The sequence below is a fragment of the Oncorhynchus nerka genome, linkage group LG4 (genome assembly GCF_034236695.1).
Source record: "Oncorhynchus nerka isolate Pitt River linkage group LG4, Oner_Uvic_2.0, whole genome shotgun sequence".
NCBI classification, from domain to species: domain Eukaryota; kingdom Metazoa; phylum Chordata; class Actinopteri; order Salmoniformes; family Salmonidae; genus Oncorhynchus; species Oncorhynchus nerka.
In genome coordinates, this window is record NC_088399.1 from 13,898,021 (window position 1) to 13,924,674 (window position 26,654).

General features: G+C 43.1%; 4 protein-coding genes across 7 annotated transcripts in view; 1 reads left to right on the top strand and 3 right to left on the bottom strand.

Moving 5' to 3' along the window:
- The window catches only part of LOC115118437 (rab-like protein 6), a 41,183-nt gene extending 40,208 nt beyond the window's left edge, over positions 1-975 (bottom strand). For all 4 annotated transcript variants that reach the window (XM_029647045.2, XM_029647040.2, XM_029647064.2 and 1 more), the window contains exon 1: positions 638-975. The gene's annotated coding sequence lies outside the window, so the exon portion shown is untranslated. The remainder of the gene's footprint in view (positions 1-637) is intronic.
- Positions 976-1,076: 101 nt separating this feature from the next.
- On the bottom strand, positions 1,077-7,905 carry aldh7a1 (aldehyde dehydrogenase 7 family, member A1). Its single transcript, XM_029647075.2, has 18 exons — positions 7,596-7,905; positions 6,549-6,602; positions 6,056-6,121; positions 5,874-5,954; positions 5,523-5,646; positions 4,835-4,967; positions 4,541-4,585; positions 4,248-4,325; positions 4,006-4,103; positions 3,860-3,901; positions 3,556-3,650; positions 3,319-3,403; positions 3,077-3,183; positions 2,660-2,776; positions 2,367-2,464; positions 2,026-2,099; positions 1,869-1,944; positions 1,077-1,554 (listed from the first exon to the last, which is right to left on the bottom strand). Exons 1-18 carry the CDS (start codon positions 7,890-7,892, stop codon positions 1,500-1,502), a joined length of 1,725 nt encoding a protein of 574 aa, XP_029502935.1. The 5' UTR covers positions 7,893-7,905; the 3' UTR covers positions 1,077-1,499.
- A 6,341-nt stretch (positions 7,906-14,246) lies between these two features.
- Positions 14,247-18,435, top strand: phax (phosphorylated adaptor for RNA export). The gene is made up of 5 exons (XM_029647093.2): positions 14,247-14,382; positions 15,771-16,399; positions 16,575-16,695; positions 16,924-17,007; positions 17,169-18,435. Exons 1-5 carry the CDS (start codon positions 14,278-14,280, stop codon positions 17,454-17,456), a joined length of 1,227 nt encoding a protein of 408 aa, XP_029502953.1. The 5' UTR covers positions 14,247-14,277; the 3' UTR covers positions 17,457-18,435.
- Positions 18,436-18,658: 223 nt separating this feature from the next.
- On the bottom strand, positions 18,659-21,762 carry LOC115118470 (la-related protein 6-like). Its single transcript, XM_029647087.2, has 3 exons — positions 21,470-21,762; positions 20,896-21,109; positions 18,659-20,744 (listed from the first exon to the last, which is right to left on the bottom strand). The coding sequence occupies exons 1-3, from the start codon at positions 21,493-21,495 to the stop codon at positions 19,698-19,700; spliced, it is 1,287 nt and encodes a 428-aa protein (XP_029502947.1). The 5' UTR covers positions 21,496-21,762; the 3' UTR covers positions 18,659-19,697.
- Between the last annotated feature and the right edge of the window lie 4,892 nt (positions 21,763-26,654).

Below are 26,654 nucleotides of genomic sequence, written 5' to 3' on the forward strand. Positions count from 1 at the left end.
CTACATGAAACACAGCCCTTATTTTTAAGTGTTTCTAAAATACCCTGTGGGAAATATTTATGGTGGAAAAACAATTGGGACCCTTTCCCCGTTTGACAGTTAGATGTTATGGGTATTATGAGAACTCCACTGTGGAGCTCTTATACACGTCCTAGCCCATCTAAAGTTGTCAGGTAGATAGAAGTGTTATGAATTCAGTAGAGCAGAATTAACTAATACTTTTAGAGGAATAGCGTTTCTATTAATTATTGCATTCGCTAACTCGTTTCATCCACGGGCTATACAGCGCTTATCATTCTGTGCACCCTTTCTCACACGTGTCACATCAGAGCCTGAGCTGACATCTAGCCAGCTGTATAACGTTGTAAGCTAGTTACCTAAATATGCAATAAAACATTCCACAAACAACCTGCCGAGTGCATACTACGACAGCCCGATTTACATTCGTGCATATCCTGGATTTTATCCACTGTCTTCTGCCCGTGTTAACTGCTACGTGTCAAGACTGCCCACGTTCATTGGTATTCAATTCTGCCGAGGCTAACATAGCTAACTAGCCCTAGCTATCCGTCACAACATAGCTATGTCACATCCTCGTCTTCTCGACCTGTGTTTTATCATGAATTCGTTAAATTACCTGACAGTCAGCCACCGAACAAACCATCCCAGCCCAATGGTTTATGCAAGAAATCTGGGAATCATTCATTTGAAAGCAATAAGAGCCATTTCCCTAGCTGGCTGCTATCCTTCATCATCCCGACGAGAACTGCAGAACATCAAGAAGAGGAGTTTTGGATAAACCTTTATTTCAGGCTCAATGGTGCCCCTAGTGGAGCCAATATATTGCGAGTACACACTGTACAGTACTAATACCTGTTGGCAGGCATGTCGTTTGTTTTGCATTATGTAACAAATGGACCATATTAGGCTACATGCACCTTTACACCCCTTAATGAATCATGTGAAATGGGAAGTGATGTGATTCAACATTTGCACACATGTGCCACACACCAATATAGTGCTTGTCAAATTGTTTTGCTGTCTGCAATAAAAATCTGATAAAATAAACAAACATCTTCCCAAAACAAAGGCATGATTTATTTGTACAAAGCACCTGGTACAGTATTAGAAAGCAGAGTTAAGTGCCACAAACAAATTGCACACAACTAGGGTGGTTAGTTCTATGACCGCTTCAGCCAAATATAACATCTTTACAATAGAAAAATGGGAGTATTAATATTCCATTTCCAACCAAACCCTAAAGTCACAAAAAATATATATATACTTGAACCGCATTCCACCACCATGACCAACCCAAAACGCACCCGGTTGCCCCACTTGGCCAAGTCCAATTATTCTTCTGATTGTAAAAGTTGCTAGGACAGAAGTTTATCATTTTGGAGAATAAACTATGCAAAGTCCAAATGGTTAGTTAGTGTTTAAGTTTCCCTTGTAGATTCATCAAGGTTGACTGGGTCCGGTTTCCTTGTGTGCCCGCTTCACTCAAATTTGATTCCTTGAGCTAGAGGAAGATCCTTGCTGTAGTTGATAGTGCTGAAGGGGGAGAAGAACAAGTTAGAATAGGAAAACTGTGTCAATCAAGTATCCACCCCCCCCTCCCTCAATTACATAGTCTGTAATCGTTCCAACCCTTTATAAAAGGAGTATGATAACCCAAATATACTGACGGGAGACCCAGGTAAAACCATGGTTTATAGTGCGGTGAATTTGGGGCTTATGCGTTGAAGAAATTACATGGCAGTGTTCCAACTGTGATAGAGGGTCTGCCATAAAGATGAGATGTGGAACAATCTGAAATATTCCTGTGGGGTGTGATTTGGCAGAGAGCATTTATTTTATTCACTCACCATGTGGACCTTCTCATGTACTGCTTCCAAGAGTCGCTGCCTGACTCCCGTCCACCTCCTGTGTGTTTCTCCCCACCTGGAAACAAACACACACGTCAGCAGTTAGCCTAACGCACACAGGGAAGCCTACAGACAGAAGGATAGACAGCCAACGTACCGAAGGCTCCTCCAATCTCAGCTCCGCTGGTAGGAATGTTGACGTTCACGATGCCGCAGTCCGATCCTTTAGGTCTAGAGGAAGAAAGCTTCTTTCCAATGAATAGGCCTACCTCCACTTTCCAATGTCTACTACACCACTTAGACTAGATGCTATATTGCACTGTACACACAGCGTTGTGTACTGTGGTCCACCTGAGACTGTATTCTTGTTGTCCATCAAGTGGATCAAACCTGTTTTCAAGCTAAGACCCAGTCCTCAGCCACAACCCAAATCCCACTAACATTCAGGAACCACGTCACCTCAGAAGGACTTCTTCATACACAACACCCAGCTCTTACCCCAGCCAGCGGAAGACTCGGCCCATGTCCTTGGTGAAGATGCTGCTGGAGAGGCCCTGCTTGACCTCATTGTTCCAGGCAAACGCCTCCTCCTCAGTCTGAGTGGACAACAGATAAGAGTTAGCAGGAATTTGATCCCCCCCCGAATAACCAAGAATCAAAATGAGCCAGTAGCCACCTTCTCTGGTTTTCAACATTGCACAGGGTACAGCTTATCTGGTTGAACCAGACTAAGTGCAGTGTTACGCCTCCTTTAACCAGGCTCCTGAGACAGAAGGTAATGGATGCCCTACCTGGAATTTGAGGACGTAGAGGATGGGGACGAATGTCTCTGTGTGAACGATGGGCGCATCGTGAGCCAGCCCTGTGATGATGGTGGGCTCCACGTAGTTTCCAGGACGATCCATTACCTGGCAACCAAAACAAACTCTGATATTCCCACTTTTCAGGTTTTATTTGACAGCTATTGCGTACATTAGCAGATAACGGTTTGTGGTCTTATTTACGGTTTCTACTGGGTTACAAATTGATCCATTGATATTTTGTGCTAGAGCTAAAAGAGTAAAGGATTGTGTAGTGCAAGTGTCATTTTTCAACTTAAGGTGTCCTCTTATAATGGCATTTAAACAGGTTTTTCTCCTTGAGATAAAGACTACATAACAGCCCACATCACACAGAGGTGCTCTATGTACACAGCAGGAGCACAGTACCTTTCCTCCACACACTACAGTGCCACCCTGTTGCTTGGCCTGTTCGATGGCTGCCAGGTACTGGTCCACAGCCTGCTTGGTGTGGAGCGGGCCGTACATAGTGCTCGCTGTAGGGGAAAAAGGGGGCGTCTATATTAAAAACATGCACCATGCTATTCACACTTGTATTGTGGTCACATGTTCAGCCACCTTAGTATAGAAGTTGAACAGAATTTGCTGATCCGTTTTACAGAAGCACTTACAGTCCCAGGGGTCTCCAATGCGGACTTGTTTGTAGGCTTTGGCTACCCTCTCCACCACTACGTCATGGATGCTTCCGTGCAGCATCTAAAACAAAGTAATCAGTAACTTTAAGGAGAAAGGGAGTGTAAAATAATTTGAACTGGGCCTTGGATTGTAGCTCAGAGTGTGACTGCTGCATGTGCGCGTTTCATTGGTCAGATATGAGCATAGTGGTCTATATGTTGCCGTCAACTTACCAGCCTCCTGGTGGTGGTGCAGCGCTGTCCAGCAGTTCCCACAGAAGCAAAGACGGCAGAAGGCACCACAAGGTTCAGATCAGCATCCTCAAACACTGAAGACACACATACTGTCAACTGAGAAACATAACCGTATATACACACTTCCTGAGAAATTAAATGGACAGGCTATTATTCTCAGTCGTAATTATCATACCATTCCGTGCTAGCTACTCTGAGGCAATTCATAATATGTCTGCTCATGCATGTATAACGTCGCAGTATCATGACAATAATCAACAAGCTAGTGTCTTCACGCCCTTACCTATGATGGCGTTGTTCCCGCCAAGCTCCAGCAAATTACGACCTGTACAAAATGAACACTATTAAGTCACCTTTAAAAAATAAATAAAGCAATGCGTCCCAAATGTGGTCAAGTTTGGTTGAGAGGTGAAAAAGGTGCCGACTCACCAAACCTCTCCTGCACCAACATGGCCACCATCTTGCCCACGTGGGTGCTGCCAGTGAATGAGACCAGGTCGACGCGCTCGTCCTTCGACATTGCTGTGCTGTGGGGTCGAAAGGGAAAGACTAGTGTAAGAAATATGTTGGACACTCCCTCTTGCCTACATCCAATAAAATCCTTTTGTATTTCTAGGGAGTAGTGTACCAGGAGAAAGGACAGAAGACCGTCACTAGGGGAGGGGACTCACCCGATGTCAGCGCCACCGCATGTCATGGAGCAGATGGCACCTGGCAGGTTGTTTTGCTCCAACACCTCAGCCACGATTCTGTTGGAACACGCACGGACACAACTGAGCACAATCCAACTAAATCCTACACATCTGTGTGTTGCTGAAAAATGGTTTGGTGGTCTAATTGAGCCTCGTCTATTTTGGAGTATGAGCAAATGTAGTCTACATTCTGTCTTCAACGTGACAGTAACTAAAATAAGAGAATTTGCATTAACTCTTCAATCTCTGATAAAATACCCCAAAACACCTACTTGGTTACAGCTACACTGGTTAGAGGGGTGGTGGGAGCTCCTTTCCTAGAGGAAAATCAACAAACATTTCAGAACTGGAATAGGAGCTGTGTATATTGCCATAATGTGAACCTGATTCCCTTCAAACAGGTTTGAGTCCTTCTAGCTTAGACTTTGTCCCCTTGCAGAAATTATTTGCGACATGGTGTAAACATTAAAAGACATCACTCAAATGAAACTGGCAGAGAAAGACTGATACACACTATAATTTCAATGATGTAGAACAGTTAACAGTGTGAACCTATAGGCGCTCACCAGAGGCAGACGTTGCCACAGATGAGGGCGATGGCGTTGTTCCAGCCGTAGACGGCCACAGGGAAGTTGAAGGCTGTGATGATGCCCACCAGACCGACAGGGTTCCACATCTCGATCAGCGCGTGGCCCGGTCCTAAAGAGACATCACATTACTTCAAATTGACTAAATTGTATTTAACACCACCATTTCCTATCCCAAGATTCTCTAACATCCAACTACGGTCCTGGAAAAGTATTGGGTGTGCAGGCTTGTCCTTCAGTCTTTTTAAATGTTTTACCTTTATTTAACTAGGCAAGTCAGTTAAGAACAAATTCTTATTTTCAATGACGGCCTAGGAACAGTGGGTTAACTGCCTGTTCAGGGGCAGAACAACAGATTTGTACCTTGTCAGCTCGGGGGTTTGAACTTGCAACCTTCCGGTTACTAGTCCAATGCTCTAACCACTAGGCTACCCTGCCGCCCGTGGGCCCGTATCCACAAAGCATCTCAGAGTGCAGATCTAGGGTCAGTTTAGCCTTTTTAGATTATAATGAATAAGACTACAGGGACAGATGCTAGATATGTGGCCCTGTTCACAAGTTTGTGGTGAGCAACTGATGAGCAGGATCAGGTGTGTTCGAGCCGAAATGGAGCAAAAAGCCTATATAAATAAGACTATATTTAATGGATTGTTAACTGCAGACTTACTTTCAGAGGGGAGAACTGGACCGCCGATCATGCGAGACAAGCCAACAGCGTAGTCACAGACGTCAACGTATTCCTGCACCTCGCCGACTCCCTCAACATAGATCTTTCCCATCTCCAGGGACACCTACAAACAGAAAACAGTTTCCCTTTTGAGCACTGTTCCATTTTGAGTACTGCATCCCTTATTAGCATGGCTCTGTCCTCTCCCCTGAAACACCAAAGAGACAAGCTCTAGCATGGTAGTGTCAAAGTCTACAGAGCTGCTATGAATCTCATCATCGTAGTTATGTTGCCCTTTTACTGTGTGATTGCAGCCAAGACTACAGCGGTCACATTTGTGATAGGTCTTACCAAACTGCCCAGGACTTTGATCTTTTTCCTCAGTGCGTCACCAATCTGACGCACAATCTCTCCTCTTTTAGGGGCCGGAATCTAGATTTGACGAGAAAATGTGATTTTTAGTGTTGGCGTGTTCAAAAGGTGAAATGAAATGAGCAATGAAGACACATTCTTGGTTAAGCCACCATACTTACATCTGCCCACACCTTCCAGGCATCCCTCGATTTCTGCACAGTTTCTTCATATTCTGCCATGGTTGCCTGAACAAAGGAAACAGTATCCAGTAACTTCACTACATTAACGTTTTGCATTGGGGTCAGTAAGGCTCCTTTAAGAGAGACTTAAAAAAAATAAAGTATATAAAGTAACTTTGAATCCAGGTCAGATGATTAATATTGGACTTTTGATCTTTAGTGAAGCATTATGAATATAAACCTGGTTTGGCTCGAACAAGTAACAACTGACGCCTTGAAGACAAGGCCATTCAGAAGCTTTTGGAAAATGAGATGGTCGGCCATTTTAAACAAACCATGTTGACATTTGGGTGAGCAGAATTGAACAGAAAACCACAATTGGGGCCATGCACAATTTCTATGTTAAATTGCAAAATGGTAGCAGTGGTTTATATTTTTAGAAATGGTGACAGTGGTATACTCTGATAGAACTGTGAGACCTTATTGACATTACCTGGCGTACTCTGGCGATGGGCTCATTGTTGGCAGGGCAATATGAGGTGATGACCTTGAAGAAAGAACACCGATTAGAACACCCCACCACAGGAGCAGGGAAATTATTACTGTATACAGTTCACAGCCTTTGAATTGGATACTTCATTGCTATCTGAAGCCACTGAGATAGCAGTGCACTTTTCAACACACACTGTCCACTACTTATACTTGACATTATGTAGCTTACTCTTTATACGTTAGTCTATAAAGAATACAGTAAAAGGGAATGGTGTCGATGGGTTATACCATGATACTGCCTGACAATTGCATTGGGGGTTAGTGAGAGTAAATTACTAAGTTTTCAGTACAATTGAATCAAATTCAACCTCCTATCATATCTGGCCGATAGGTATCATATCTGGCCGATAGGTGTCGCTGTAGGGTAAGACATGTGCAGTGCGCAAAAAAATATATAAACGACAAAAGAAAACTGTAGGAAGTTCAGTTTACATTTACAGTGACTTCATAACTGCCTCGTTAAGTACTGTATGTCTGTAAGTGTCATGTAATAGTTTGACAGCTGTAAATCTGTCGCACGGCTTTTTGTTACCTGTAGAGACCATGTGCTAGCTAGGTAACGTTATGCTAGCCAGCTAGACCGCGTAAAGTAGGTTCCTGTATCTCAAGAAACTCGACGACGTATCTAGGTAGCAAAGTAAACCAGCTACCTAGCTAACTTAGTTTGCTATGCTAACCAAGTACAGTGGAGACATATTCGCTGAAACATAACTACTGAAATTGGTTGAATTTGATTACTAACGTTACATTGTATAACCTATCAAATGTGTCAATGAATTAAGAAACTCAAAAGTCAAAGCAACAAACTATTCGGACAAGTTTGCGTAACATTTTGATCTGTCTCAATTGTCAAACTTGGGCTTTTAGCTTAACGTACTAAGCAAAGTCCACTATGTGGCCTAGTTAGCTTGCCGATAATGTCTGGATTTATATTTAGAATTCAGGACCCACATAACGTGTAGCTAGCTAATCCCCTTGCATGTTTTACCTCTCCTTTGCCTCCCCAGTTCCCGTTGTAAACACCGTCATTATCCTCACTCAGGCCTAATTCTTTCAACCAGGCATATTTGGGCTGGTTTATCAGAAGTGTAGACATGGCTGCTGATTGTTGGTAGCTGATAGTGAAAAGTTTCTTTCGAAGGGCCCAGTGCCGTACAATGGTTAATGTGAAGCAGCGCTGCATGGTTGGATATCCGGTGCAATAAACGGCGTGCTCCACCAGTTCCACTTGGGCCTCGTGACATTCGCCAGTGATTGGTCCACGCGCAGCACCTCCTTCAGACATAATCTGTTAGTACTATCCGGGATCCTTGGGGCGTTCCTACTCTAAAGCTCTTATCTTACCCTAACCCAGTAGTGTAAAGTACTTAAGTAAAACATACTTCAAAGTACTACGTTTTTGAGGGTATCTGTACTTCACTTTACTATTTATATTTTTGACAACGTTTAGTTTTACTTCACTACATTCCTAAAGAAAATAATGACATTTTCACACTATACATTTTCCCTGACACCCAAAAGTAGTCATGACATTTTGAATGCTTAGCAGGACAGGAGGCATCTATACTTTAATTTGATTAAAGTATGACAATTGTGTACTTTTTCCACCACCCCCCTTACCTTAACCATTTTACATTTCAACTTCAATGGGAGGAAGGATGTCCCTAGGACTCTAGACTGCAAGGACCCCCCCCCCCCCCCCTCCCTCCCTATTCATGACACAAACTGTTCACACCCCTTCTTGGTGGAGAGAATTTAGCTTATATGCTGCAATTCTACATATTTTGTCATGGGTTGCAAAGAAAATGTTGACCTTTTGAAGCAAATTGTCTTGCAATTCTAAACATGTTCCCATGTCTAATGGCCGTGACTCATATCTCTCTCACTAACTTTAAGCATCAGCTGTCAGAGCAGCTTACCAACCACTGTACCTGCACACAGCCAATCTGTAAATAGCCCACCCTACTACCTCATCCCCATATTGTTATTTATCCTCTTGCTTTTTTGCACCCCAGTACCTCTACTTGCACATCATCTGCACATCTATCACTCCAGTGTTAATGCTAAATTGTAATTATTTCACCTCTATGGCCTATTTATTGCCTTACCTCCCTACTCTTCTACATTTGCACACACTGTACATAGATCTTTCTATTGTGTTATTGACTGTACGTTTGTTTATGTGTAACTCTGTGTTGTTTTTGTCTCACTGTTTTGCTTTATCTTGGCCAGGTCGCAGTTGTAAATGAGAACTTGTCGCAGTTGTAAATGAGAACCTGTCCCAGACATATTATTTGACCATGCTGGTCATTTATGAACATCTTGGCCATGTGCTGTTATAATCTCCACCCGGCACAGCCAGAAGAAGACTGGCCACCCATCATAGGGCAGCAGGGTAGCCTGGTGGTTAGAGCGTTGGACTAGTAACCGGAAGGTTGCAAGTTCAAATCCCCAAGCTGACAAGGTACAAATCTGTTGTTCTAGCCCTGAACAGGCAGTTAAACCACTGTTCCTAGGCCGTCATAGAAAATAAGAATTTGTTCTTAACTGACTTGTTAGTTAAGTAAAGGTTAAAAAATAGCCTGGTTTGGGCCTTTCTAGGGAGTTTTTCCTAGCCAACGTGCTTCATCACCTGTTTGGGGTTTTAGGCTGGGTTTCTGTACAGCACTTTGAGATATCAGCTGATGTACGAAGGGCTATATAAAATACATTTGATTTGATTTCCAAACTAAGCACGTGTGTTTAGTGAGTCCGCCAGGCAGTAGGGATGACCAGGGATATTCTCATGATAAGTGCGTGAATTTGACCATTTTCCTGTCATGCTAAGCATTCAATTGTAATGACTACTTTTGGGTGTCAGGGAAAATGTATGGAGTAAGAAGTACATTTTCTTTAGGAATGTAGTGAAGTAAAAGCAGTCAAAAATATAAATAGTAAAGTACAGATACCCCCCCAAAACTACTTAAATAGTACTTTAAAGTATTTTTACTTAAGTACTTTACACCACTGCAAACACTGATCCCAATAATGTAGGTAGCCTAGAAAACAATGGTCCCCTCTGGTATGTTCTGTTGCGAACTGTCTGGGACTCGTTGTTGTTTCCCTGTTTACTACTGTTAATAATGGGATATGATAAAGGGTGACTCGGTCAAGGATCGATGCAGACAAGGTGGTAGATTGTACGACAAGCGACAGGTTTATTTCAGAGTGGAGATATCTGGTACAGCGTATATACGGGCCCCTCTGTTAGCTCATCAGAGACTAGCAAAAAGGCACTAGTTAACAATGGGTACAAGCTTCATATACAGAACAGAAAGTAGGTTGATATCTAGGAGATCGGATCTTCGGATTGGATCAGGCTGGGGTGTAGTCATCCGGCATTGGCTCTGTTGTCTGTCCGTCATCGTAGAATCCTGCCATGCCTGTTCTTGGTCGTCACACCATGTTCAGATGAAAAGGAGATCTGGTGTGTGCGCTATCTTCAGTCACTAAGTCTAGGCTTTCTGCCAATCTGTGGGTGTCTTATCTGGGTGTCCTCGGCAGCTATGTGTGTACTGTATGTGCGTCATCCCTGTCTTCTGGGGTCAGTGTGTAAAGTGTGTGCGTCCCTATCTTCAGGGGAGTTGTGGCGGAACTGCCGGCTAGCACCTGTGGCTAGGAGTATCCTGTTGTGACAGTGTTCTGGATGATTACAGTGAGTGTGTGTGTGAGAAATATCCTGTATGGGGCCCGACCTGTTTTACTATGTGTCTCAGCTATAGTAGTGTAATGTCACCTACATAGGAATTAGCAGTAATGTAATGTCACCTACATAGGAATTAGCAGTCCTCTACACTACTCAAAGATATTTGACTTATTAAATCAAAGATGAATTTAACTGCAATACACTCGTCTCAAATATATTAGCATAACTAGGCTACATAGAACCACGGCGGACCAATTGTAAAATAAGATAATTTTCTTCACGTCCCAGTGCAACATGCCTAGATCTGCCCACAGGGGCGTGGTTTACGGTAGTGGTCTTTGAAATAATCGCTCGTATCACCATATTCCAACGCGGGATCAAGTTATCTCGCCATACCAGGACAAGGAGCATTTTAGCTATCAGTTTATTCCAAGTAATAATTTAACACTGCAACAATTGATAGGACAAGTAGTGTAAATCTAATACAGTCATCAATGCAGGACCCACTCATTTCATTCATACTGACAAACTAGACATGCCATATTATCCCTGTCAATAGTTGGAGTAGGATGATTGCAGAGCACCCTGCCTCAGACTCAGGATGTTTATTTTCTAGCTCACAAACTACATTCCTTTTCTGTGATGATTTATTTTATTCATTCATGTCTCTCACTTTTGTCTCACATGATCTATTCAGCTCTCCTGTGTCCCACTCCCTGAGATCAACCAAGTGCTCTTCACCAGGCATAGGCTGATTCACTAAACTGTGAGGAGAATTATCCTACTGCAATTTGAACTAGCCCTGCCATCCCTCTTTAGACATTGGGACCACATATGCATTTGCCTGTTCTCTTTTCTTTGTGGATTCTGTCTTGCACAGTCTAGTGCATTATACATTTGAAGAACACCAACTACAGATACACACATGCTTGTTTGAGCATCTCAAAGACGACATTAAATATAGAATCAGTTTGACGAGGTGAAAAACATATTATTTTACTGTTGTAACATGCAGTGGGGAGAATTCTACTGTCCCTGTCTGGAGCCCAGGCTTTTGCCAAAGATGGTAGTTCTCATCTTTGGACCACACATGCTTTAGATTGCATTTTGCTGAGGCACTTGTCTCTCTCTACATCGGTCAGCTACATTGGTTACCAGAGTGGGATCCTTTTGACACGCCTATGGGGCCTGGGCACACAAATGTTCCTAGAGAGAAGGGGGAATACTGAAGCATGCTTTGATGACACTTCTACAGTCTCTATCAGAGGCCCAGGCTTTTGGCATATAGATGGTAAATATTTATCTAGTACTGTGAAAATGCGTGCATCATGAATTCTTGAATTTAATCTGGAATTAATTGGAATTTAATTTACTGAAACAATCTCATCTGAATACATTCAAATCTGTTTCTTTGAAGGTAGTGACAAAGTAACTAATGATGACAGTAGAAATAAAATGTCAACTAAACAGTTCAGTTTGATTTATTGTAAACATCATAACTGTATTGATGCTCTGTGATGGGAGATTCAGATTAATTTAAGCTTTATTAGCATGAATGACAAAGACACTATCGAAGTCCGATAATGACATCAACAATAACAGTAAAAAAAAAAAAAATACTAATAATAATAATAATAGTGATGGTGATTAGAGAAACGGGATACCTTCAAAAAAGTTTACTGAAGGATATAAGCACTTTGTTACAGTGGGACTGTAAATTGATACAATGTTAGACTCTATAAGAAATCCCGCTATGCCCTCCGACGAACCATCAAACAGGCAAAGCATCAATACAGGACTAAGATCGAATAGTACTACACCGGCTCCAACGCTCGTCGGATGTGGCAGGGCCTGCAAACTATTACAGACTACAAAGGGAAGCACAGCCAAGAGCTGCCCAGTGACACGAGCCTACCAAACGAGCTAAATAACTTCCATACTCGCTTCGAGGCAAGTAACACTGAAACATGCATGAGAGCATCAGCTGTTCCGGACGACTGTGTGATCACGATCTCTGCAGCCGATCTGAGAAAAACCTTTAAACAGGTCAACATTCACAAGGCAGCAGGGCCAGACGGATTACCAGGACGTGTAATCCGAGCATTCGCTGACCAACGGGCAAGTGTCTTCACTGACATTTTCAACCTCTCCCTGTCTGAGTCTGTAATACCAACATGTTTCAAGCAGACCACCATAGTCCCTGTGCCCAAGAACACTAAGGTAACCTGCCTAAATGACTACCGACCTGTAGCACTCACGTCTGTAGCCATGAAATGCTTTGAAAGGCTAGTCATGGCCCACATCAACACCATCATCCCAGATACCCTAGACCCACTCCAATTTGCATATCGCACCAACAGATCCACAGATGGTGCAATCTCTATTGCACTCCACACTGACCTTTCACACCTGGACAAAAGGAACACCTATGTGAGAATGCTATTAATTGACTACAGCTCAGCGTTCAACACCATAGTGCCCTCAAAGCTCATCACTAAGCTAAAGACCCTGGGACTAAGCACCTCCCTCTGCAACTGGATTCTGGACTTTCTGATGGACCGCCCCCAGGTGGTAAGGGTAGGTAACAACACATCCGCCACTCTGATCCTCAACACGGGGGCCCCTCAGGGGTGTGTGCTCAGTCCCTTCCTGTACTCCTTGTTCACTCATGACTGCACGGCCAGGCACGACTCCAACACCATCATAAAATTTGCTGATGACACAACAGTGGTAGGCCTGATCACCGACAATGATGAGGCAGCCTATAGAGAGGAGGTCAGAGACCTGACCGTGTGGTGCAAGGACAACAACCTCTCCCTCAACGTGATCAAGACAAAGGAGATGATTGTGGACTACAGGAGAAGGAGGACCAAGCATGCCCCCATTCTCATCGACAGGGCTGTAGTGGAGCAGGTTGAGAGCTTCAAGTTCCTTGGCGTCCACACCACCAACAAATTAACATTGTCCAAGCACACCAAGACAGTCGTGAAGAGGGCACGACAAAACCTATTCCCCCACAGGTGACTGAAAATATTTGTCATGGGTCCTCAGATCCTCAAAAGGTTTAACAGCTGCACCATCGAAAACATCCTGGGTTGCATCTCTGCCTGGTATGGCAACTGCTCGGCCTCCAACCGCAAGGCACTACAGGGGGTAGTGCGTACGGCCCAGTACATCACTGGGGCCAAGCTTCCTGCCATCCAGGAAGCTTGGCCCCAGGGGCGGTGTCAAAGGAAGGCTGTAAAAATTGTCAAAGACTCCAGCAACCCTAGTCATAGACTGTTCTCTCTGCTCCCGCATGGCAAGCGGTACCGGAGCGCCAAGTCTAGGTCCAAGAGGCTCCTAAATAGCTTCTACCCCCAAGCCGTAAGACTCCTGAACAGCTAATCAAATGGCTACCCAGACTATATGCATTGCCCCCTCAATGGAACGCTGCTGCTACTCTCAGTTATTATCTATGCATAGTCACTTTAATAACTCTACCTACATGTACATATTACCTCAATTACCTCGACATGGTGTCCCCGCACACTGTACCGGTACCCCTGGTATATAGCCCCGCTATTGTTATTTACTGCTGCTCTTTAATCATTTGTTATTCTTATCTTATCTTATTTTTTCCCTTAAAACTGCATTGTTGGTTACGGGCTTGTAAGTAAGTATTTCACTGTAAGGTCTACACCTGTTGTATTCTGCGCATGTGACAAATAACATTTGACCTGAAGCGTGCTGGGCCCATAACCCAGAAGTCGACGGATCGAAACCGTTCTCTGCTAACTATTTTTCCATTTGAATTTGTATAGTAACATACCAGCAAACTGTAGTTAAATAAATATAAATACATACAATCTATATTTACACGGGTATTGTTCATGTCTTGTTTTTGAATCACAAACTATGACAATTTAAATATAATTTATCAAGAGGGGAAAAGTTGTGACGTAGATGTTGGTACTTTTATTTACTTCCGAGTAAGACTGGAGAAATGGCGGGTGTTAACAGAGATACAATGGATGATTTGGAGGATGGAGAGATTTCTGGATCAAACTCTGATTCAGAAATGGGAACAACAGTTGACGTTAAACCCCAGGTATGAAAATAATTCAATTAGACGTTCTTAAACATTAACAATATGGATTGTCTGATTCTGCAAACGTGGGAATGGAAGCAAACGTTAGCTAAAGCTAGCTAGCTACGTTCGCGACGCTAGCTTTGCAACGTAGCTACAGCACAAATTGAAGAACAGTCTTTAGTTACAGTTTGCTAGAGGAGCACGTTGTCCACAAAGATTGCTATATAGTTTTTGCAAGTCTCAGTGGTCCCAGTGCATCGAAAGCGTGTGCTACATTTAGCTGGTGTGGCCACTCAAGCTAATTTATGCTGCTGCATTTAATCTAGACTCCTTTTTTTATTTAACTAGGCAATGACTATACGAATGACTAATCTCGGTTATCTAGAAGTACAATTATTGCAAAAGTGTCACTTCACATGAATCTGTCCACGATAGATTAACTGTTACATGTCAACTACCGGTAATGAGAAGAGCCTACTACTTTGGTATTAAAACCTGTACAATTTTATGTAAAAATGTAAATACCCAAAAGTAATTATTTATCATGAGGGCCATAAACAATACCTAGTTATACTGCCAGAAATATATTAAAATCGCACCTTTCTGGTATGAATAGCTATAAATTGCTGAGGTAATCACTTTTCAGGACTCCAGTACACAGTACAAATATGAATATACAAATATGAAAAATCATACATTGTTTTCCTATTCCACAAAGTGGGGGGAATAAGGTTTGAAATGCTTTATAAATATAGTTTAGACATCTATTTAGAAAGGACATACTATAATATTTCACCTTTCTTATAACTGTAAAATACAAATTTAGCACCATTTCATATAACTTACAACAGAGCATTTTCTGCCCAGTGTCCTTTGAGCGAAGCAGAGACTCCATTCAAATGCCTGCTGACTCATTACACCATCGGCTTTAAGCACCGATTCATCCCTTTGTGACGAAGGGAAAGTGGTCTTGTGTCAATTCTACAAAATGATTTGGTATTTTTCATGTTGAGAGCTCTAAATCCATCTGAGAATATCACAGTGATTTTGCTGCAATCTCTAGGGCCTCCTGTTTCATATCCAGTATTGTAAGCGGAGCTGCGAGTATCACAGGCGAAGGAAATCGATCCTTTGTCTGGATAGGCCAGAAAATGTGACATGTCACTCCTTATGCAAGTGAAGTGTCAGATTTTACATACTGCATGTCAGGTGAGAGAGGAGAATGGCATGTGAAGTGGGACCAAGAGAGCATCCACGGAGTGCACAACAATTTATTTTGCGCCATTCACAGAGCGCCCTGTATACACACACACACACGTAGGTGGGAATCAGTCCAGAACCGCTCAAAGTCAGGCCTTGTATAATTAAATTGGAAAATGATCTGACAGTCTTCTCTTACCAACTAGATGCCTGCAGCAGCTCCTGTTTTCAGTGGCCAGTCTTTCCAGAGTAGGGCCCTTCCACAGACAGCCACGTCAGCCACAAGCTACCGTAGCACCATGAGAACCGCGGACTCCAGCGATAGCGAACCAGACTCGGATGAGGACGCAGCGGTGTGGAGGCGGAAGCGGCAGAAGTGCTCCAACGCTCCCCAACCTGCCCCGGTCCCCACTCCCCACTTCGGAGCCCCCCAGGCTAACCCAGGCGGCCGCAAAGTCAACAACATCTGGGGCTCTGTGGTTCAGGAGCAGACCCAGCAGGCAGTGGAAGCTGAGCTGGATTTCCTTGGTGTGGATGGTGCCATTAGCATGGCCAGCAGGCAGGTGGAGACCTATAACTACGTCCTGGCCCGCAAGCTCATGGAGAAGGAGAGGGAGGAACAGGAGCCGGGTGAGGTAGCCATGTTGGACACTCAGCTGGACGAGTACATGAAGCGTGGCGGGCCGGCAGCCGAAGAGAATGGAGGCGGCCATTTTAAGAGGAAGCGATCGGCCAAAGAGAGGCTGGGCCCCAGGGCTGAGATGGACATCGAGGGTCGGTATGAGATCACAGAGGAAGACCCAGACGACAGGGTGATTGAAGAGATAGCCCACAGGTGAGCTGGTTGGTTGGAATGTCTCGGCTATTTCATATTTGGCCATATGAAATGTTTGGCTTGCCATGCGGGCTAAATAAAATGTCATTATTTTCTTCTTTCCACAGTGTCAACAATATCACACAGTCGTACAATAACCTCATACTAACTTGCGGATCCATTTTCTCCCCTCAAGGCTACAAGAGCCCAAAAAGGAATTGATTGAGCGAATTGTGAGAGTCATTGGGAAGAAGAAAGCAATAGAACTGCTTGGAGAGACCGCCACACTTGAGGAAACTGGTGGTGTGTACATTATGGTATGCATCTGTTCTTGTTTCAGTTTAGAGATAGAGATACAGCTGAGTTAATTGACAACTCCTGTTATATGATATCCATAATGTCCCAATTCTCATCGCAATGAATCATCACTTGTGTAACTGCATGCCTTTCTAAAACATATTTGAATTAGTACCCTTATGCTAGATTGTTCTGTAACCATTTGTTAAGTCTGTGTGAAATGATTTGATATGTTCACCTCACTGTAGGATGGCAGCAGGCGACGGACTCCTGGAGGGGTGTATCTCAACTTGCTGAAGAACACTCCCAGTATCTCTAGTGAGCACCTTAAGGTATGACACTTTTGACACTGTAAAATCAAGTGGCTTTTCGTGCACTTCTCTAATCCTGTCCACTGAATCAGTGTTGGCCTATCTTTTTTTTCTGTACTTCCTATATGCACACACTACGTTTTTAATAATCACATTTCTGTAAACATTTCATTTTTAAATAGGAAATATTTTATGACGAAACCCAGAAGGAGTATAAGGGCAAGAAGTCAGCGCAGAAGCGAAGGCGACACGTGGTTGCCAAGAAGATGAAGCAGGCCATCAACACACTGAACCTGCAGGAACACGACGACGTCTCCAGAGAAACGTTCGCAAGCGACACCAACGAGGCCTTGGAGTCTCTCGAGGTGGTTGCCGAAGAGGAGGGCCAACAGGAACCGGAACCAGAACCTGCCATGGGCACTGAGGACACACCCGTAGTCTACAATGCTGCCGACCTGGAGGTCTTTTGATCCAAAATGGCTGTCCAGTGTCTGAACTTATGCACGTCCCAATGAGGACGTCCCATGAGGCTGTGGCATCCACTGTGACAGGTGGACGCTGCTCAGATACAAAATGGTGAATGCACTGTAAGTTACTGTCCACGACAGCGCTATGTAATACTAGACCTTCATCCTCATGTTTGTCTAACAGATTAAGTTGTCTTCTTTATCAGTCAGTTGAAGACCAACGCTTGCATCAGGATTTGTTAGCATTAGTAACGTGCTTACAGAGCAGCTAGTTAGTAACCACAGATACCACCTGACTGATAATTTCAACAACAGAAAATGTTTTTCTCCATAAATGGATACCAACCCCTCATATATTTGCATCCTGGAAAGCATAAGATTTAGTATGGCTTTTTTTTACTAATGCTCTGTTTGTCCACAATGTCAAATGTAAAGTAAAAATATGGCATGTAAGGCAAATGTGGCACCACTCCAAAGGAATGGCACAATCAGTATGCCAGCTACAGTACTTGCTATCTACTGTATATGTTTATAGGGAGTATTTGTTTGTGAGCTAGTTGGATTGAACAGGATCTGAGTGTTTGTCATGTACAGGGGAACTGCACTAAGACCAATCCTTAGAAGTAAGATCAAATCCGTTTTGAGATTTTTCTTTTATTAAATAAAATTAGTTTGTTTGACCCTTTTAAAAGAATTTGATCACATGCCAGTGATTTTGAGTGTTGTGAAAAATGCATGCATCTTCAGAGGACCCATGGTCTGTTTTTTAATTTGTTTATGTTGAGATGGGTTCGGAATATGTTGTGTTGTGAGATAAAGCACTAAATTGTTCCAGTTTCCTAACCCATTGCTGCCCCCCCTGTCTCTGGACAAGACATCTCGGAAAAATACATTTTCTGTGTTTTAACACATTCCTTACATAAAATATTATTAAACTCATTCATTGTCCACCCTTTGCTTTAATACAATTGATTACATCATACTGTATTTTGATTTGTCTTTCTTCACATCTGAATGGGTAGTGTACACGATTCAGGCTGATGTGTGTTATCTCGCCCTGTGGTGGTCATTGATTGGCCAGTAACAGATATGGGATGGGAAATTATGCTTTTCTTTTCTTTTTGGTCCCCTACTTTTCATACTAATGTGAATTTATGATGATTTGGGGGGGGGTTCACAGTAATCATATAAACACTCCTCAGCCATTCAAGAGACTTCGTCGTACATTTTAATTGACACGCCGAAATTGGCAACAAAAGAGCTCTTATGAGGCATCATTTTCGTCATTGTCAAACCCCTTTGTCAGCTTTTTGAATCAGAATAGAAGCCCTTTGCTGTGGTGCAGGGACTCTCGACACAGTACTAGAGGGCTCAGACAGTTTCCCATGTTGTCATGGCGACATTCATATTGGCAGTTTCTCATTCAAATCGACATACTCAAGTTTATTTTCAGGCTATATCATAACTGGGCTATACAAATAGCTTTTCTTCACTAGAACACGGTGCAATGTTGACCTGCACTCAGTCAAAACAGCAGCTGTTTCAAATCATTTCTGGGTAACAATTAGCTTATGATTGCTTTCAATTAAACATTGCCAAAAAGAAACAAAGCTTCTAAGCAAAGAACAATTTTTCAAGCAAGAATTTTGCTAGGAATGTCTGGGAGTGGTCTGAGTGGGGAGGGGAAAACTAGCTGTTATTGGCAGAGAGGTTTGGAACTCTTATTGGTCTATTAACTAATATACTGCCTGGTGATGTCACCAAAATTCCCACCAAATCAGGTGGCTTTTTCAAACAGTTCTTACACTAACAGGCAATTAACACAATTCCAACCTCATAGTGTTGAAATATATATAGAACACAAGAACGTTTTTGACTGCACTGGGCCTTTTAAGAATATTAATAACTGCAGCTGAGTCATAGAATGAGGAAAGATAGGAAGTTAAGATATAGTCACTGTGTGGGTAGATGTTGAGATGTTAGCCACAGGATTTAACAGCATAACAGAAGTCCTAGTCCTTATAGCAAGTTAATGGAGATACTCCATTGTAAGTGCATCTTAGTCCCGAACTAAGCATTTTCGGGATACCGTCCCTAAATGTTATTTCTAGAATTCACCTTCAAGATGCTTGTTACAATTTTTCCTGCACACAGGTCTATACGAGACTATAAAATAAAATCTGTACAATTCAGTAGATTACTTTCTAAAACATAACAAACAACATGAACAGCATTGGTCTGAAGTCATGTCTTGAGGGTGTACTGAAGTGTTCTTCCTACGAAGGAGCTGGGAAATCCTCTTGTCCCATCTGGCCCGTAGGGGAACCGGATGACCCCGGGGGGCAGGGAATCCCCCATTAGGACCCTCTTAATACCCAGACGACCCTGCTTACTGCTGCTGCTGTCATCCAGGGAGGAGGTTTGCACCGCAGCCAGTTTACGCCTCTGGAACCAGAGACTGCTGCTATCGGCCGGGTTCTCGTAGTTGCGTCGACTGAGATCCGGGCTGGTGTCGGGGCTCCTCCACATCTCGGAGGCCAGGAGCGGAGAGACCCGCGGAAGGGTGGGAAGAGGTGCCCGGAGGACCCTGGGGCTGTGGTAGGGGCTAGAGCGAGGGCTGTCCCAGGGGCTCCTGCATACCTGGCCTGAGGAGAACCTAGGCATGTGCATCGGAGAGGCCATCTCGGATTCGCCGGACGAACTCCACGCAGAAGAGTCTTCCCCTTGGAACTGGAGCTGCTCCAAGCAGCGGTTGGCGATTGATACCCCTTTACCGGCACCTCTGTTCTCAACGCAGCCTCCCATCTTATGCCCTGCTTTCTTTTTCGATGTCATCCCGATCAGGACGACTCTCACAAAGTCCTCGGACTGGGACAGCTGGTGGTAGGCTCTGCCGGCGCCTTCCAAGTCCTCATACTCTACCAGAACACTTTCCTGGGAGCACAGCTCAGGGTACCTGTTGGCGAACCTCTGGACTTCCTGTGGGAGCTCCTTCCCCGGCCGGAACACCCTCACTGTGCAGATGCTTCCAAAGGGCTCCAGGAGAGTGATGGCCGTTTCCATAGTGCTCCTCTGGGGTGCAGGGACGTCTTCATCACCACCATTGCCACTCGACGTCAGCTCAGCAGAGATGTTCCACATAAACAGAAGTCTGCTGGGCACCTGAACCAAGAGGGACTCTGGTACTGGGTCTTTGCGACGGACCTTGTTGCCCTCCTTGTTGACTTCTAGTTTGGAGGAGTAATTTAGGGCGTAGGCTGTGACTCGCCAATCTTTGGTCAGGGGCTTCATCTAATAGAACATGGATGTAAATATCAAATTAATATCTCAATGCCTTGATATAAAAATGTGTTATAACAAAATTGAAGTCAACATATTTAAAACAGGATATTTTTTTTCAATTGCATTAGTTGGAATATTAGGGAAAAGAAAAGTATCTCACCTTTTTAAAAGATGTCAGCAGCTTTATGTTCACATAACCCATTTTGTTTCTTTTCACATGTTTTAAAAGGAATGCATCTTTTGCTAGATTTTCATCGGAAAGATAGTGTTCAATTTGGGTCACCATCTTCTGTGTAAGATCAGCAGCTGGAGGTGACCAATCATCCAACTCCATGTCTTTATGATTTTCCTTGTAAAAAGGTTGGCAGATAAATCTAAGAGAAATCATGTAAAAAACAATATTTAAAAAATGATCTTTCAGACCACAATTACCATACTGTATGATAACAGTATTTAAATGCATCATTTCCTATATTTTGTTAAATTAAAACCACATTCTGGAATCTGTTTACCAAGACTCAAATAACCATAACACCATGGAATATTGGTTGTTCTGGGCATGACAGTTATACAACGAATAGGATCATAAGGCATAGGCCTATATTCTTCAAGAGTCAATGTCATTCATTGATATCCCAGATTGTGCATTCAATTTAAGCCATTCAATGACCAGACATACCTTTTAATTTGTCAACTTGTAGGCAAATTAAAACAACATAGATAATATGACTTGCCTGTCTTCAATTATGGGGCTCTCCATTTCTGCTCTCCGTCCCTGGTCCTCCTGAACATTAGACTTTTCTTCTTGCTTTCGAAAAGCTTCTCTGACGAGATCAGTTACATTTCCCCAACTACAATCTACTTGCAGATACAGGTGTTCATGTCCTCCCCATGACCATTGCGAGCCAATTTATAGTCTCGAGCCGCACCGGTCAAGTGGAGATTGCGGGGGCTGTCATCACGAAGCAGCTCTCGAGTTTGTGTGGTCTCAAAATAGGCTACACTTTTCAATTGTCTGACGAGCCATTCAAAATAACTCTTAACAGGATATCACCAAAAAAGGATATTGCTTCCGTCTGACGTTATTGCAACAATTCAAACCGTTCCCAAGGAGGCACAACTTGGTCATAAAGAAACGGATGTTCTTGAAATAAAAGGAAACAAGAGAAAAGTTCTACCAGACAAATGATCTCAGGAACGGCCATAGATGGGTATAATAACAGCCATGAGATGTAACGGTATGTTACCATATGTACCTAAAATGTATTTGAGGGTTGGTCCCAACTCTCTCTTCAGATTTTGAGATCATTTAGATTGCTTCAATTAGGCAACCGGTATTTACGTTGTTTTTTTTTGCTTTCTGGCATCACCTTGATATACACATATAATTAGGCCTATGGTATTATACAGTACTGTAAATATTTGTTTTTTACATAAAAGCAAAAGAGAGTAAAGAAAAACGTTTCAACTGAATGACAATGCCATAAGCAACATTGTTTTATTATCCTTTCCATACAGACATTATCCCACACCATATATAAATAGTCAGTGCTATCTGGGGTCCTTGGGACGTCCATACCCTAAACTCTTACCCTAACTTTAATCCCTACCTTAACCTTAACCACAGCCCTTACCTGAACTTAACCTTAACCCTAAACTTTACCATATAAAATGTCAACTTCAATGGGATAGCGATGTCCCAAGGATCCCAGATAGCACAGACCATATATAACTAACTACATAATGTGCTGATACTTATTATATAAAGCTTTATTAATATAAAATACCATACAGCACTATTGGAACAAGAATAACACCCTAAGCCATTTCTAGTATCCTTGTGTTTTTTGCTATCATTGTTATGATTATTTCATAATCACTTTTCACTTATTCATTGTCTTGAGTTAGCCTGTTAACTAAACCTGTTAACTCAACCTTGAGTTAATTCAACTCTTCATTATGCACTTGTCCTTCTTTTACTGTTGACAAGCAGCTGGAAAACATGACAGTATCTGATGTCCAGCAGGGGGACTCAAACCTCTGTCCTTCATATCTCTCTCTCCATCCATGTGTAGCAAAATGAAACACATATGTTTATTAACAGTATACAACCTGGTTATTTTTACATTTTATTTAACGTAATTGTTATTTTATTTAACTAGGCAAGTCAGTTAAGAACAAATTCTTTTTTACAATGACGGCCTCCCTGGCCAAACCCTAACGACACTGTGCCAATTGTGCTCTGCCCGATGGGACTTCCAATCACGGCCGGATGTGATACAGCCCAGGATCAAACCAGGGTCTGTAGTGACGCCTCTAGCACTGAGATGCAGTGCCTTAGACCGCTGCGCCACCCAGGAGCACCATAATTTTTTTCAACAAACATGACGCCACAAAAATACATCAGCCTAACATCATTGCAAACAGTTCAATTAAAATTTTCAAAAAGAAACGAAAATAGCTTCTTAACAAAGAGCAATTTCTCAAGTAAGAATTTTGCTCGGACTGTCTGGGAGTGGTCTGAGTGGGGGGAAGGGAAAACTGAAAATTAGCTGTTATTTGCATAGAGCTTTGGAAGTCTCTTTATTGGTCTATTAACTAATTTACCACCTGTTGATGTCACCAGGCAGGCCAAAACTCCATCCCACCAAAACCGACTGAAATTCAGAAGTAATCTGTCCTCCAGCCCCTCTGAAGAGGACAACCAGTAGAATTACAGGCTCTGGGGTCTCCTCCTAACAGTTTGTTCACAGTAAATTACAGCACAGGCGGCACAAGCATGCTATAATGGTGGGTTTAGTAGAACACACTGGCTTATCTACAAATCACCAACTCTAAACTGCAAGCCGACAGAACAGAGGTCTCTGTCCTGCAGCCAGCAAGGACTTTGTCAGACATGCTTAGTTGGCAAGTTGGAGCTTTGATACCGTCAAAGCTATGGTCAGATTTTTAGGAAGTTCAAAATGAATTGTTGTTTCTCAGTAGTTACATACAGTACATGCACTTAATTAAGTTACTTCATAAACTTAAGAGGCATTAAGCTTTCAGATGTTTACAGACACAAACTTTGCAAGTATAAAAGTTATATAGTTGTTATAAACACTGAACAAAAATATAAAAGCAACATGCAACAATTTCGAAGATTTTACTGAGTTACAGTTCATATAAGGAAATCAGTCAATTGAAATAAATAAATTAGGCCCTAATCTATGGATTGATGACTGGGAATACAGATATACATCTGTTGGTCACAGATACCTTTAAAAAAAGGTAGAGGTGTGGATCAGAAAACCAATCAGTATCTGGTGGGACCAACATTAGCTTCATGCAGTGCGACACATCTCCTTCACATAGACTTGATCAGGCTGTTGATTGTGGTCTGTGGAATGTTGTCCCACTCCTCATCAATGGCTGTGCGAAGTTGCTGGATATTGTCTGGACCTGGGACACACTGTCGTACACATCGATCCAGAGCATCTCAAACATGCTCAATAGGTGACATGTCTGGTGAGTATGCAGGCCATGGAAGAACTGGACATTTTCAGCTTCCAGGAATTATGTACAGATCCTTGCGACATGGGGCCATACATTATCATGTGGAAACACGAGGGGCACTCTGTTCACAACGCTGATATCAGTGAACCGCTTGCCCACATGACGCCATACACGCTGTCTGCCATCTGCCCGGTACAGTTGAAACCGTGATTCAACCGTGAAGAGCACACTTCTCCAGCATGACAGTGGCCAGTGAAGGTGAGCATTTGCCCACTGAAGTCAGTTACGATGCTGAACTGCAGTCAGGTTATGACGCTGGTGAGGATGACGAGCATGCAGATGACCTTCCCTGAGACGACTTCTGACAGTTTGTGCAGAAATTCTTTGGTTGTGCATACCTACAGTTTCATCAGCTGTCCAGGTGGCTGGTCTCAGACCATCCCTAGGAGGGGTGCGTCACTTGAGTGGGTTGAGTCACTGATGTGAACTTCCTGTCTGGGTTGACGCCCCCCCCTTGGGTTGTGCCGTGGCGGAGATCTTTGTGGGCTATACTCGGCCTTGTCTCAGGATGGTAAGTTGGTGGTTGAAGTTATCCCTCAGGTGGTGTGGGGGCTGTGCTTTGGCAAAGTGGGTGGGGTTATATCCTTCCTGTTTGGCCTTGTCCGGGGGTGTCATTGGATGGGGCCACAGTGTCTCCTGACCCCTCCTGTCTCAGCCTCCAGTATTTATGCTGCAGTAGTTTATGTGTCGGGGGGCTAGGGTCAGTTTGTTATATCTGGAGTACTTCTCCGGTCCTATCCGTTTTCCTGTGTGAATTTAAGTATGCTCTCTCTAATTCTCTCTTTCTCTCTTTCTTTCTCTCTCTCTCTTGGAGGACCTGAGCCCTAGGACCATGCCTCAGGACTACCTGACATGATGACTCCTTGCTGTCCCCAGTCCACCTGGCCGTGCTGCTGCTCCAGTTTCAACTGTTCTGCCTGTGATTATTATTATTTGACCATGCTGGTCATTTATGAACATTTGAACATCTTGGCCATGTTCTGTTATAATCTCCACCCGGCACAGCCAGAAGAGGACTGGCCACCCCACATAGCCTGGTTCCTCTCTAGGTTTCTTCAAAGGTTTTGGCCTTTCTAGGGAGTTTTTCCTAGCCACCGTGCTTCTACACCTGCATTGCTTGCTGTTTGGGGTTTTAGGCTGGGTTTCTGTACAGCACTTTGAGATATCAGCTGATGTACCAAGGGCTATATAAATTAATTTGATGTGATTTTGATTGTGATCCAAAAGGTGAAGAAGCCGGATGTGTAGGCCCTGGGCTAGCGTAGTTACACGTGGTATGCGGTTGTGAGGCCAGTTGGACCCCAAATTCTCTAAAACGACATTGTAGGCAGTTTAGAGAAATTAACATTCAAGTCTCTGGCAACAGCTCAGGTGGACATTCCTGCAGTCAGTATGCCAATTGCACACTCCCTCAAAACTTGAGACATCTGTGGCATTGTGTTGTGTGACAAAACTGCACATTTTAGAGCAGCCTTTTATTGTCCCCAGCACAAGGTGCACCTGTGTAATGATCATGCTGTTTAATCGGCTTCTTGATATGCCACACCTGTCAGCTGAATGGTTTATCTTGGTAAAGAAGAAATTCTCACTAAGAGGGATGTAAACTAACTTCTGCGTACAATTTTTGAGAAATAAGCTTTTTGTGCATATGGAACATTTCTGGGATCTTTTATTTTTGCTCATGAAACATAGGACCAACACTTTACATGTTGCATTTATAATTTTGTTCAGTATAGTGGCAAACTATAGCTTTGAGAAACATGTAAAATAACACAATTTGACCTGTTGTGTTCATTGGATGGGATTCGGTTTACACAATGTAATTTTGGCATAGCACCTCATAGTAAGGTATGTTTCGCTTTGAACATCTAAACACACTAGAAATTCCAAAACCGTTGTTCTGCTGACAAGATAATTGAGGAAGTTAATGTATAACTTTAAAGGTGATACTTGAGGAATTGAGGGGTGAAGTGTTCAGGACAACTTTAGCCTAAGGTCAATGTAAACCTACAACATGTCACACCTTCTAACCTCTCCTGCGTTAGCAGCTCATTTTGTTGTCTGAAATGGTTCATGTTGGCTTCTTTCACCTATAAAGTAGTTCGGGGAGCTGGCGGTTCATGGGAGATGGTCAAACAATTTAGGCAAAACAATTGCAATGTGCAAAACACTATAGAATTCCCAATTCGTAAGCATTTCACTGTAAGGTGACCTGGTGACCTGTAACCTGTTGTATTCTGCTCATGTGACAAATAAAATGTGATTCATTTGTGAGGATTGACTGGTATGTAGCCAACACACTCCCTTCTCCTTTGCCAGGGCCAAAGGGGGCTTGTCTTGGAATAGGAGAACAAACAACATGAT

Coding starts and splice junctions, on each gene's coding strand:
- LOC115118470 (XM_029647087.2), bottom strand. CDS start 21,495: ATGGAGAGCCCCATAATTGAAGACAG. Junction 21,110..21,469: donor AGCCCCATAATTGAAGACAG/GCAAGTCATATT, acceptor GATTTCTCTTAG/ATTTATCTGCCAACCTTTTT. Junction 20,745..20,895: donor TGCTGACATCTTTTAAAAAG/GTGAGATACTTT, acceptor ATGTTCTATTAG/ATGAAGCCCCTGACCAAAGA.
- aldh7a1 (XM_029647075.2), bottom strand. CDS start 7,892: ATGTCTGAAGGAGGTGCTGCGCGTGGACCAATCACTGGCGAATGTCAC. Junction 3,902..4,005: donor GTTGGTGCAGGAGAGGTTTG/GTGAGTCGGCAC, acceptor CATTTTGTACAG/GTCGTAATTTGCTGGAGCTT. Junction 2,100..2,366: donor CGAGTCTTCCGCTGGCTGGG/GTAAGAGCTGGG, acceptor TTCTTCCTCTAG/ACCTAAAGGATCGGACTGCG.
- phax (XM_029647093.2), top strand. CDS start 14,278: ATGGCGGGTGTTAACAGAGATACAATGGATGATTTGGAGGATGGAGAG. Junction 16,696..16,923: donor CTGGTGGTGTGTACATTATG/GTATGCATCTGT, acceptor ACCTCACTGTAG/GATGGCAGCAGGCGACGGAC. Junction 17,008..17,168: donor TCTCTAGTGAGCACCTTAAG/GTATGACACTTT, acceptor ATTTTTAAATAG/GAAATATTTTATGACGAAAC.